At 35.8% G+C, this 12,826-nt stretch overlaps 1 protein-coding gene across 1 annotated transcript; it reads right to left on the bottom strand.

Annotated features, from left to right (window-relative positions):
* Positions 1-8,663: 8,663 nt before the first annotated feature.
* Positions 8,664-9,242, bottom strand: LOC136835763 (fibrinogen- and Ig-binding protein-like). Its single transcript, XM_067099623.1, has one exon. The coding sequence runs from the start codon at positions 9,240-9,242 to the stop codon at positions 8,664-8,666; it is 579 nt and encodes a 192-aa protein (XP_066955724.1).
* Between the last annotated feature and the right edge of the window lie 3,584 nt (positions 9,243-12,826).

Below are 12,826 nucleotides of genomic sequence, written 5' to 3' on the forward strand. Positions count from 1 at the left end.
CATATCATGTAAAAAAATATATATATATATATGTATATTTTTTTTCATGATGTTGCCTTGTATTATGTATATCATGCGGTATTTTGATATATTTACTTTTTTATTTATCATGTGTTATGTATAATGACAGTGATTGTTGATGTGTCGTATTTAGTTTGGCATCAGATCTCAAAGGAACCAGTGATTTAAATAACTTAATAGCATAATTTAGAATTGATACAATTTAATAGTAACATAGAATATGAACAACGCGTCGCGTGTGATCTAAGTGAGAACTTGTTTCATTACAATTTATCATCAATTGAGATAAGAGAAGGCGCTTTGTTTGGGTTAAAGTGGGGACATTTTTTTTTAACTTTACCATTCGTTCAAATCAACTCAGTTTCGTCTTGTTTATAAAACATGTCAGTCATAATTAATAGGGGTGCAGTATGTTTTGATCGTGTGAGGTTTCTGTAAAAGATTCATCCCGTACGAGCACAAGACGAGTGATTTCGCATTGTTACATGCATTGTTCGAGTCACGTACGCCACTTTGAGAGACAGGGTAACATGTCTTGATTTAGTTACGTCATGTTTTGTCCCGATTGCATTCAAAACGTTATGCTGGGATGATGTCACTTTCCTTCTAGAAATTTCTCTTTTGAAATCTCGTTCCAAAATGCCTTAATGACATCCATACGATATTTCATGTGCTACTGGAATTCAAATCTGTTCCATTCTGATTTTCCGAAACCGATCAGTTTAGTTCCCTTGTTCTTAAAAAGAGATTACTTTTAACGTAGTAATTTTGTGGTCACGTATTAGTGTTTACTTTTGAGATCTGAATTTAGTAAAATTATTTAATTTGTAGCGGTGCCTGGTAAAAAAGTGTGTTTGTGAAATTAGGCATGGCACAAAGGGGCTTTACAGAGGCTTTCTGAAGTTTGTCATGGAGTAACGTGAATTTGCCATTAATACCATCAATTTGTAAGTTTGAGGAGGCTACTTGTAGTGAAATTATTATTGATAAATCTAATGTGCATTTTTGTGTATTTTCCTGTTTACAATCTCTTCATGTATTTTCACATTATTTTTTTATGTTTGTGATCTTAACATTTATTTAGTACAACATTTTAAATATTTCTTGGTAATTTAACACTGCATATGATTGTTAATTTTCATTTATTAAGATTTCTGAAATCTTAAGTGATTCTTGATAGTTTAAATTTTTCTTGATTAATTTAAATTCCTGATAAATTAAAGTTTTTTTAATTAATTTTGTTTCATAATTTAATTCAAAAATTAATTAAGTGTTGTTATTTTCAAGTAATAATAAATTTTCAGATTATGAATTCTAATTATATTAATTTAATTTAAATAAATTTTATTATTTAATATTTTTTTAAGAAAAACTTTGTTTCATTTATTGACCACCACTGAATAAGTTAATTGTGTATTATGGCAGTGATAAACATGCTTTGTTGTTCTTTTAGATTTGCTAAAGTGAATTAAGATTGGGGGAAACAATTAAAGTTATTTGAAGTGGGGAAGTGAAGTACCCTTTTACTCCAAGATAACCCTCTTTAACTATTTGATACATACACATATTCTGATAAATTTATTTTGATTTTTCAAGTGATTAATAAGTTTTTTAATGGATCACTGTTACCTTTAGAGTACTCAGTCGTAATTCCTATTGTTATGAGAGTTCAGGTATCTGGCTGAAGTGAGGTAAAATTTTGAATTTGAGATTAGTTATGTAATAACCAGGTACTTGGTACGCATCGTGACAATATATATATATATATATATATATATATATATATATGCTTTTTACACATATATATACCATTATTATATATATATATACATATATATATATATATATATATATACATCTACACACACACGCGCGCGTCAAGACACTTGTATTAACGTTTCAAAACTACTTGAACTTACTTTACAAAAGTTATATATCTAGAGAATGAATGAGCTTACGAAATCTCCTGGGAATAATTCCTAATTGAAAGGATGACGCTTTTCATTCATCATTGTGTTATTATCTATATCTTCAAAAATATTTAGGGCAACTTAACTACAAGGTATGAAAAGAGAGTCGCATTCGTCATTTTGACATTTATATTTCATTAAGATTCAAAGTCCCGATGTAATGGCAGCTCTTTCATGTAGCTGTTTAGTGGAGTTCAAATCCCAATAGAAAGTGAATCAGGTTTTTTAATAATGAAAAGCACCATGCCTCTGAAGTATAAGAAAAGAAAGCGCTACATAATTAATAGGAAAAATTCTTCAATGACGGTATTGCAGATTTACAAAGCCATGGTGATATTACTAGCTAAATCTGGAAAGATTCGAATCTTATCTCAACAAAGAGTATTCTAAAAATCTCATAGTTTTTAATACAGCAGTTCGTCTTTACAGTTTCATTAATTCATTCATTTTTCACCGACAAGTTCCCAAAGTTCCTGAAGATTCGGAGCATCCTCTCCTTGACTCATATAAGAGAGCTTAAGAGATCATCACAAAAGATTGCAGTTACTGCAGCCTTACTCTGCAAGTTCATTTCTTGCTCGCGACAGCACCATTTGCATCAGATTCTGACTGTAAATGCGTTTACTTGTCCCAAATGCTAAAATCTCATACGCTCCACGACGTTGAATACCTAGAAGGACAATAATATTATCCACTGTAGTTTTGAATGAACCTGCCAGATCTACCGGCGCTGACTCACAGTCCGAATAGTCTTAATGGCAGAAAGGTTCTTTCCTTTCAAGTGAATAGATTTATTGTGTGGAATCATAACAGTTTACTTTTTCTTTTGATTGACAACCCTGGTTTCTTTACCTATCTTTAGTAGTAAACGATAGGGAGACGTTGTGTTGATGCGCTTTATAAGCAGTTGTATGCAATATCTATATTGAGCAGCGAAAATAGTTATATGCAGTCAGTGCTCTTTACTTTGTTATTTGGTTGTGAAAGCCTCCTCATCTCCTTAATATTGCACAATTGCATTATCAACAACACAAGTCTCTGCAAGGTTTTCATAACTAGAACAAATGTCTCGATTTTGCAAAATTAGCAACATATTTTGTGTAGAACTATTAATCTAAAGTCTACCTCAAATGTTGAAGCTAGTCTTAAGTGGACAATTTTTAATGATATATGAACAATTTCCTTTAGTTGATTTACAAGATATGATTTTCTTTGTAATTGCGTTTATTAGTGCCTACTCCTCTATCTTCACCCGAATAGGCAATACACACTCTTTTACACTGTGGTCAAACAGCATCAAACCTCAATCTGTCTCTCATGTGTATTTTGCCAGCCTCCCGAGTCATTTCAAGGCACCACGATCTTTGCTGCTGCAAAACTCACCACCTATGCCTTCCCTCTCCTTCAGGTACGCTGCCACGTCCTCCCAGTGTTCAACCTTTCCTATTATTACGGACTTTTCATTTGCGCCTCTTCTCGCCATCCACTAACTTCATTCACTGAAGATTTATGCTTTTGTATAGGCAACAGTGCACGAAATTTTACAGCACATCATTACTTACAGTATATTATATCAGTACGTATGTTGGCCTGATTTTCTTGTTTAAAAAATTTGTCACTCATAGACTAGCTATGTTTCTAAGAAGATATAAAACTATATCTAGCATATCATAGAATTAGTTCAAACAATGAAGATTGTTTAGAGAGTTGTGACAGGAAAGACATCAAACTTTTATAAAAACTGCAGCAGGAAAGGAAAGCAGTTTCCAATTCAGACTCATTTCTCATATTCTTGTGTAGTGAAATAACCTCCCACTTCTTATGGCTTGAGCGAACCGCCAATATGAATTTCATTTTGACAAATAAATAATTACTATTACCATTATATTTATGATTATTATCTTTAGTAATAGTAATAGTAGCAGGATCATTATCATTCAAGATGGTATTTAGTGAAAGACTAGAACAAGCAAATCAGAGAATGGGCAGGCTGAATAAGGAATGGAAATCAAATTTCATTTCATCTACTACGATTTGTAGGGACAAGAACTGTATCTGAAAGAGCTTTTGTCGATGTGAGAATGAAAGCGTTAAGAAAAGAGCAATAGTCGAACGATGGGACATAAACAGTACAATAAATACAGAGATTTCTATGTAGATGAAGGAATGGAGATAGCTTAGATGAAGAGAGAATGGAGATGGCTTGGACATGGACTTTTGCATTGTTTATGTCCCATCGTCTGACTATTGCTCTTTTTTTCTTAACCTTCATTCTCCACATCGACAAAGTCTTTCCAGATACAGTTCTTGTCCTACAAATCATAGTAGATGAAATGAAATTTGATTCCATTCCTTATTCAGCCTGCCATTCTCTGATTGCTTGTTCTGATCTTTCACTAAATACCATCTTGAATATGTGAGTCCTGCTACTATTACTATTACTAAGATAATCATAAATATAATGGTAATAAGTAATTATTTATTGTCAAATGAAATTCTCATATTGGCGGTTCGCTCCAGTTTCTCACCAAGTGGGAGTTGTTTACTACACAAGAATATGAGAAATGAGTCTGAATTGGAAAACTGCTTTCCTTTCCTGCTGCAGTTTTTATAAGAAAAGTTTACGTCTTTCCCGTCACAACTCTCTAAACAATCTTCATTGTTTGAACTAATTCTAAGTGATACTTAAATTGCTAGATATAGTTTTATATCTTCTTTGCGAAACATAGCTAGTCTGCGAGTGACAAATTTTTTAAACAAGAAAAATCAGGCCAACATAATGTGTACTCGATATAATATACTGTAAGTACGATGTGGTTGTAAAATTTCGTGCACTGTTGCCTATACAAAAAAGAGCAATCTTCAGTGAATGAAGTTAGTGGATGGCGAGAAGAGGCGAAGAAAAGTCCGTAATAATAGGAAAGGTTGAACACTGGGAGGACGGCAGCGTACTCGAGAGAGAGAGCATAGGTGGTGAAGTTTGGCAGTACAGTAAAGATCACTTGGTGCCTTAAATGACTCGAGAGCTGGCAACACACATGAGAGACAGATTGAGGTTGATGCTGTTTGACTACAGTGTAAAAAGTGTGTATTGCTCATTCGGGTGAAGATAGAGGGTAAGAATAATAAACGCAATTACAAAGAAAATCATCTTGTAAATCAATCCAAAGGGAAATTATTCATATCATTAAATTATGTCTACTAAGACTAGGTTTCAACATTTTGGAGGTAGACTTAGTTAATGGATTCTGCACAAAAGAAAAAGTTGCTAATTTTGCAACCGAGACATTTGTTCTAGTTATGAAAACCTTGCAGAGACTTGTGTTGTTGATAATGCAATTGTGCAATATTATGAGATGGAGAGTTTTAATGTACCACAAAATAATGGAAAGGTTAAGAAAATTATTTCTGGTCTGTACATGAACTATTTTCTTCGTCAGAGAGCAGTGGTCATAATATAACGCTGATAAGGCATCAATAATGCCCTTATCGTTACTACTAAAGATTAAGGTAAAGGAAACCGGGGTTGTCAATCAAAGAAAAAGTAACCAAAGAAAGATTCCACACACAACTATTCTACTTGAAAGGAAGAACCTTCTTCGCCATTAAGACTATTCGACTGTGAGCTGAAGTGCCGGTAGATTGGAGTTCATTCAAAAACTACAGTGGATATTATTGTCTCTAGGTATTCAACGTCGTGGGCCGCGAGATTTTAGCATTGGACAAGTAACGCATTTACAGTTTGGGATTCGATGCAATGGGTGCTGTCAAAGTGAGCAAAGAAAAATGAACTTGCAGAGTAAGGCTGCAATAACTGCAATCTTCGTGATGAAATCTCTTAAACTCTCTTATGAGTCAAGGAGGATGCTCCGAATCTTCGGAACTTTGGGAACTTGTCAATTGAAAAATGGACAATTAATGAAACTGTAAAAGACTTTTGTATTAAAAACTATGATTTTTAGAAATACTCTTTGTTGAGATAAGATTCAGGAATCTTTCCAGATTAGCCAGTAATATCAAATCGTAGCTTTTGTAAAATCTGCCAATACTGTCATTGAAGAATTTTCCCTATTATTAATTATGTAGCGTTTCTTTTCATACTAGAGGCAGGAGCTCATTTATTAAAAAACCTGATTCACTTTCTGTGGAAGTTTGAACTCCACTAAACAGCTACATGAAAGAGCACTTGACCATCAGGACTTTGAATCTTAATGAAATAAATGTCAAATGACGAATGCGACTCTCTTTCCATACTGTGAAGTTAGTTACCTCTGGAAGCATTTTTGAAGATATAGATAACAACACAATGATGAATGGCGTCAACTCTTAGTGAAATTACTAGGAGATTTTCGTAAGCTCATTCATTCTCTAGATATGTAACTTGCAAAGTGTTCAAGTAGTTTTGAAACGTTATCACAAGTGTGTGACATACTTGCGTGTGTGTGTATGTATATATATATATCTATATATATATGTATATATATATATATATATAATACAGTATATATATGTGTGTGTTTACATATATATATATATATATATATATATATATATATTTTGATACGTACAAGTGCCTGGTTGATACATAACTAATCTCAAATTCAAAATTTTACCTCACTTCGGCCAGATACCTGAACTCTCATAACAATAGGAGTACGACTGAAATTACTCTAAAGGTAACAGTGATCATTTAAAACTTATTAATCACTTGAAAAAATCAAACTAAGTTTATCAGAATATGTGTAAGGTATGTTTAACAGTTAAACAGAAATATTCTGGAGTAAAGGGCATCACTCCATCAAATAACTTTAATTGTTTCCCTGGTCTTAATTCACTTTAGCAAATCTAAAAGAACAAAGCATGTTTATCACTTGCCATATACACACACAATTAATCCTATTCAGTGGTGGTCAATAAATGAAACAAAGTTTTTCTAAAAAAAAAAAAATATTAGTACAAAAATTTATTTTAAATTCAAAATTTATAATTGAAATTCATAATCAAAATTTACTATTACTTGAGAAAGACTAACTTTTAAGCAATTAATTCTTGAATTAAATTATGAAACAAAACTAATTACAAAAACTTTAATTTATACAAGGAATTTAGAATTAATCAAGAAAATTTAAACTATCAAAAAATCACTTAAGATTTCAAAAAAATGAAAAAAATATACATATATATATTATATATTTCTTTACATGAAATGTATATATATAAATATATGTATGTATATATATATATATATATATATATATATATATATATATATATATATATATATAAATATATACATATATATATATATATATATATATATATATATATATATATATATATATATATATATATATATAAATAGAACTGACGACCACAAGTGATCACCTGGGGCATCATTGCTAACAGAGCTTCATCGAATGGGTATTTATTTTACCAGGGTGGACCCTTCCCCCATTCTCAGCTCCATCAGCCAGCCAAGATAGATGGAGTCCTCAGTCTTATGACCCACATCTTGTAACGCCTCCAGATCATTCTGCTTGCTGTTGGGAACGTCTGATTCCTTGATGAAATCCGCAATCAATCATTCTCTGCTATGGTGAGGAAGCTTCCAATCTCAAGTTACGACTTCTAAGTACAGCGACTCTTGACAGTGCCCTTCATTCAAGATCTTAGTGCCCTAAAGGCCACACTGGGATCAAACGCTTTGCATATATAAATGGCATTGAACTTACAGGTTTTTAAGCCGCGCCAGAGGAATTTGCCACTGCAGTATATGCAAGGATTTGATCTGGTAGTCGGAATAAAGCCCATATTTTGCGCCATAAAGGCATGAAACTTTACGGGTTTTACGCATACGCCAGAGGTTGCCTCCCGCGGTATATGCAAGAATGGGATCCAGTATGCAATGCATAACCCAGTTCACATATGAAGTAGGCATGAAACACATGGTTCTTACTCCGCGCCAGTGGTTGCCTTCCATGACATATGTGATTGGGCATTGATACCCCATTCCCAAGGGTATCAAGTGGCAGGGAGGGTGCACAACAATCCAGTCTCTGGACACTTGCCACCAGTCCCACCAGTCGCTGTAGTGTCTCCATCATGCAGAGGTGCTTCCACAACCATATCCAGGATTGATTTCCATCACAAAACTCAGCTCATTCCTGCTCCCAACATCGTAGATATCGGTGGCTTCTTTCTTCTGCCAAATAAAGCCACCAGTTTTTCATCTAAAGGAGAATCTTCTTTACGCGCCGTTCACGTGACGGCGTTTATCTTGTAGAGCCTCTGAACCATTTTAGATTCTCGCTCCAGTGTTTGTGGATTTGGCTGCAGATTCCAGCCTCATTTTCTGGTCACGTTTCCTTTCTATTTAGGGGCTTCGTATTTGATGGAGTTTTAGTCGGGTCTTTTGAGTGCCTCATGGTGCCAGTTGAAGGCCGTTGCAATGCCATTATTTGGCGAAGTTCTTCCTCGATGCTGATCATTTGTCGGTAGAGGGCTTTGCAATTGATGTGGGGCTTCCTCAGACATCGAGTTTTATCCAAAGCCTTTTTCTCCTCAGATTTCCTCTCTGATGTAGGTTGTGCTGTGAAGTACCATTTTAATCTTATTCTTCTCTTCTGCACACTTCGTTTTTCCTTGCGTATCAGATTGTGACCCTTCATTTCTTCACTTGCTTTTTTCTCCTTTAAGAATTTTGACTTTCGTTTCCAAGGATCTGATCTCCGTATCTTTGGCCAAGGTCTCTTTTTGGAGTCGTTCGAGTTCCAAGATCGTTTCCATCTTTTCGTACTCCATCGTCTCTATTTCTTCCTTCGCCTCAACCAGTTCGAATTCTAGCTGAACTCTCCTCCTCGTCATTTCGTTCAGCTTTCCATTGGCCATCGGTTTTTCTGCTACAACAGTCTTAGATTCTTTCAACAAACATATGACTTCCTTTTGTTTTTGGGTGCACTCATTTTGCAGTCGGAGGATCTCTCTATCCTTCTGCAAGTTCTGTTCTTTAAGCTTTTCCAGTTCTTCCTTTTTCTCAGCAATTTCTATTTTACACCGGTCGAGCTGTTCCGAATTTTCATGGGCCATCTGTTTCTGATTGGTAAGGACTTGTAACTCGTCTTCCAAATCGTTGGTCTTCAAGGTCTTGTTCTCGTTTTGCCTGTTCAGAATTTCAGTTTGATTCTGCTTCCTACCATTCTCTTGTCGAAGTTTCTCCAAGTCCTCGTTTAGCTTGTTTATTGTGACTTGCATTTCTCTTCTGCTGTTTTCCGTTTGCTGTAGATCTCGATGCAAAGTGTCCTTTGGTCTTTCTCCTCCTTCTCCTTTATTTGCACTTCTGTTTCCTTCGCCTTTTCCGTCATTTCCTTTCTCAGTTTTCGCATTTCTGAGGACACTGAATATATTGTCTTTCCTTTCCTTGATTGAGGCGTTCTAGGTCTCTCATGTTTTGTTCCATCTCCATTCCTCCTTCTGTCAGCCCTTCTACCTTCAGTTATCAGCTGATCATTCTCTAACTCTCTTTCTCAAGCCTTAAAACTTTTTCATTTTCATGAAGTTACTTCTTCAACCTTCGACTGATATCTAGATGCGTTATTTCTTCTTCACTGGCTGAACTATCTTCTTCTTCACTCTCTGAACTGTCTTCTTCTTCACTGTCTGAACCATCATCGTCTTCACTATCTGAACTATCATCGTCTTCATAATCTATTGTAGTTAGGTCTATGGTTTTAGTTTCTGACTACTTGATCCCGGATTATCCAGGATTATCTTTCTGTTTATTACCCTTTGACAACTGACCATCTGGTATTCTTGTTCTTTTTGTTTACTTTGTAACCTTCCTTTCATCTGTGTCTCATTTGTGCCCAGACGATGCGTGAATAAACGTGAAAGCACTTGGTACTTAACTTCTGCCTGTCATTTTCCTGTGGGATTCGCTTATACAATGAAGTCACGTGCATCTACTGTGATTTTTTAAGCACACACACACACGTATATATATACATTACATATTTTTATAAATATTACTGCTGTTCGCCCTCGATGTATTTAGGTGTAGGAATATTTGTCCGATTGACCTCGACAGAGAACATCTCTGCCCCGCCGGTAGGCTAGGCAATTCAAAAATAACAATCACCGTGAGTAGACAAATGGCGCCGCATAGGCTGGAAAGTTTATAAACAAAATATGCTAGGGCATTAGGGACCTAAGCCTCAGAGAGGGTTTACGCTCAATGACCCCTAGTTATGGTGGCCCTTAAGCTTTATTCTATGCATTCAACGATGCCTTTGTCAAGGTCGGATTGCCCGGGGCGGTATAAGCCCTCATCTGGCAGGAACAAAGCGAGGTCGGGCAGAGAGATTCCAGCGGTCACTGAACCAGGGTGACGCTGCGTGCGTGCCCGAACGATATTCTTTGTTCTTTATTACTTTACTCCTACGTCTATCTTAATTAGTGAATTGGGAAGACTGCCAGAATACGACTCCTGAGGTCCCTCGTTTGCGCAGCGACTCGACATTCACGGTAAGTCCGATTCTTGTTGAAGCTTCGTCGATTGACTAGTACTTTTCTGTATTTCACATTTTTCTTTGTTTTCTTCCTTCAGCCACCACTTAGGGTATATGTGTTTTACGAAGTCTAGATTAAGCCTAATTATTATATTGTTAGCTTCATCCCGTTATTCCAGTAAAATACCTAGGATTTAGGGTAAGCAAAATCAGGTTAAATCTCGATGCTTTTGTATGCCTCGCGTCCGAATGTTTGGAAGAACCGTTGCGTTTAAAATCAAATTCATCTCAAATATTTTTGTTAAGGTTAATTACCCTTAACTGGCGACCTTTGGCTAATTAACGACTGTCTTTGAGGTTAAATTTTGGCTTCAAGTGGCAGGTTACGTGTAATCCTGGTTTGCAGGGCCGTAAAAATTACGTAAATTGAATAATACATGATCAACCAAGACCCTCACACGTAACATTGGCGACCTTGTGTAGAATCTAAAAGTACATTTTAGAGAAAGAATCTGGAGAAAAAAATTAAAATTACATTAATTCCAAAGATAAAAGTCAGATATTGAATTCCATTTCATTCTTCCAAACAAAGAACGAGGCATAATAATAAGCAGTAAAGAGAATAGTTATAATAACAAGTGTAGTGAGAATTAGCGTAGGTAGGAAAGGGTGCGACTGAGAGCAGAGCGAATCACAATTTATAACGTTTAGACAAGGACATTTTACTGTGTTCGGACGTGAGAGAAGTCGTTCAAGTAACGAATTCAAAGGCCGAATCGCTGGAGCCCGTTTCATGTACACAAAGTAATTACTAATCGCGTCGGCAATTCCGATCGTTATTGTTTGCATATAGCGGGAATCATTCAAAAACCGTTTCAGTGAAGTAGCAAACGAACTGGAAATAGTAATTTTACAATAAAGGTACCGTTCAACAACGTAAATTTACGCAGGCAGGCTAGCATTTCTCTTTTCATTCTTTTTGTTTAATGTCCGGGTGAGAATACGATAACAAAAACACAACGTTGTTTGGTAATTTAGTTTTCCATCCGTAACGTAAAACACTATGCATGATTGGTATATTTAAAGTAAAATCTGGATACCTGCATTTGTTTTTGCGTTGTTTTGAATTTGTTTGAAAAGGAAATACCCGCCATCTTGGATTCCTCCGCCGTGTTCGCGTGGTTGTTTTGAAATTGTTCGAACTGTTTGTGAGAGAACCGCCATTTGATGTTGTCTTCGCCACCAGAGGTTGTTTTGAAATTTAGGCCTAACGGGACTTTTCCGCCATCTTGAAGACCCTTGTTATTGTCATCCGCTGTTGTGACCAGACTCTGCCCGAGCCACTCTTGGGTCATTTTTTTTTTTTTCGTAGTAGAACCCACCTCCTAATATCTTAGCTAGACGGAAAAAACAAAACCAAAAAGATAATTTAGGCAGGAAAGATAGGCCTTAGTTAGGAGTACCATAACAAGTTCCTATACAAATACCTGCTATAAAAATCATATAAAGAGAATTTAAAATTTTACGATAAACTTTTGTGACGTCGGCTCCCAGGAAAATTAAGATAATAAAGCCATCCCTAAGGAAGCCAAGACGACGCATCTATCTGATTTTATTAAGATCCATGCCATTGTGCATTTATAAGATCTTTGTTTACATGTTCTCAAGCAGCAAGAAATTAGCTGATTGAAAATCTCTCTCTCTCTCTCTCTCTCTCTCTCTCTCTCTCTCTCTCTCTCTCTCTCTCTCTCTCTCTCTCTCTCTCTCGTCATTCAAGTAAGCATTCCTAACCTAAGTGTACGTGACCCTCTTCAAAGAAAGAACGGCCGACACTAGGCTAATTAATTCGAATACAATAAACCAAATAAAAGAAACACCTCTGTCCCACAATAGATGAGGACAAGTTAAGAGTAATTACGATACAGTGATAAACTGTCGGTCACGAGTGAGGCCTGCTATCCAGACCGAAGCAAACAGTAGTTTTCACCCTCTGAAAGAAGAAGGGCCAGCACTGGGCCGGTACTGGGACCAGCCACTCACGAGGATCTTTTAAAAAAAAAAAAAAAAAAAAACCAAATTCACTTTATTCCACAGTGCCAATAATTTGCAGCACTGTCATCACTTTGAATAGCTTACTTCTATCTCTCTCTCTCTCTCTTTACCTTCCCTTTCTCTCTCATTCGATTGTTGCACTCTGCAGGGGTGTAGAGTGCCTTTCCTCCCATATAGCCTAGTTGGACTCCAGTAGAGGGTCCCTAGGAACACATTGGCACCATAAGTGCCACTAACCACATCCAAAAAATAAATAAAAAAAAACAAAGGGAACACAGA

Source organism: Macrobrachium rosenbergii, chromosome 55 (assembly GCF_040412425.1).
Source record: "Macrobrachium rosenbergii isolate ZJJX-2024 chromosome 55, ASM4041242v1, whole genome shotgun sequence".
Taxonomy (NCBI): Eukaryota; Metazoa; Arthropoda; class Malacostraca; order Decapoda; family Palaemonidae; genus Macrobrachium; species Macrobrachium rosenbergii.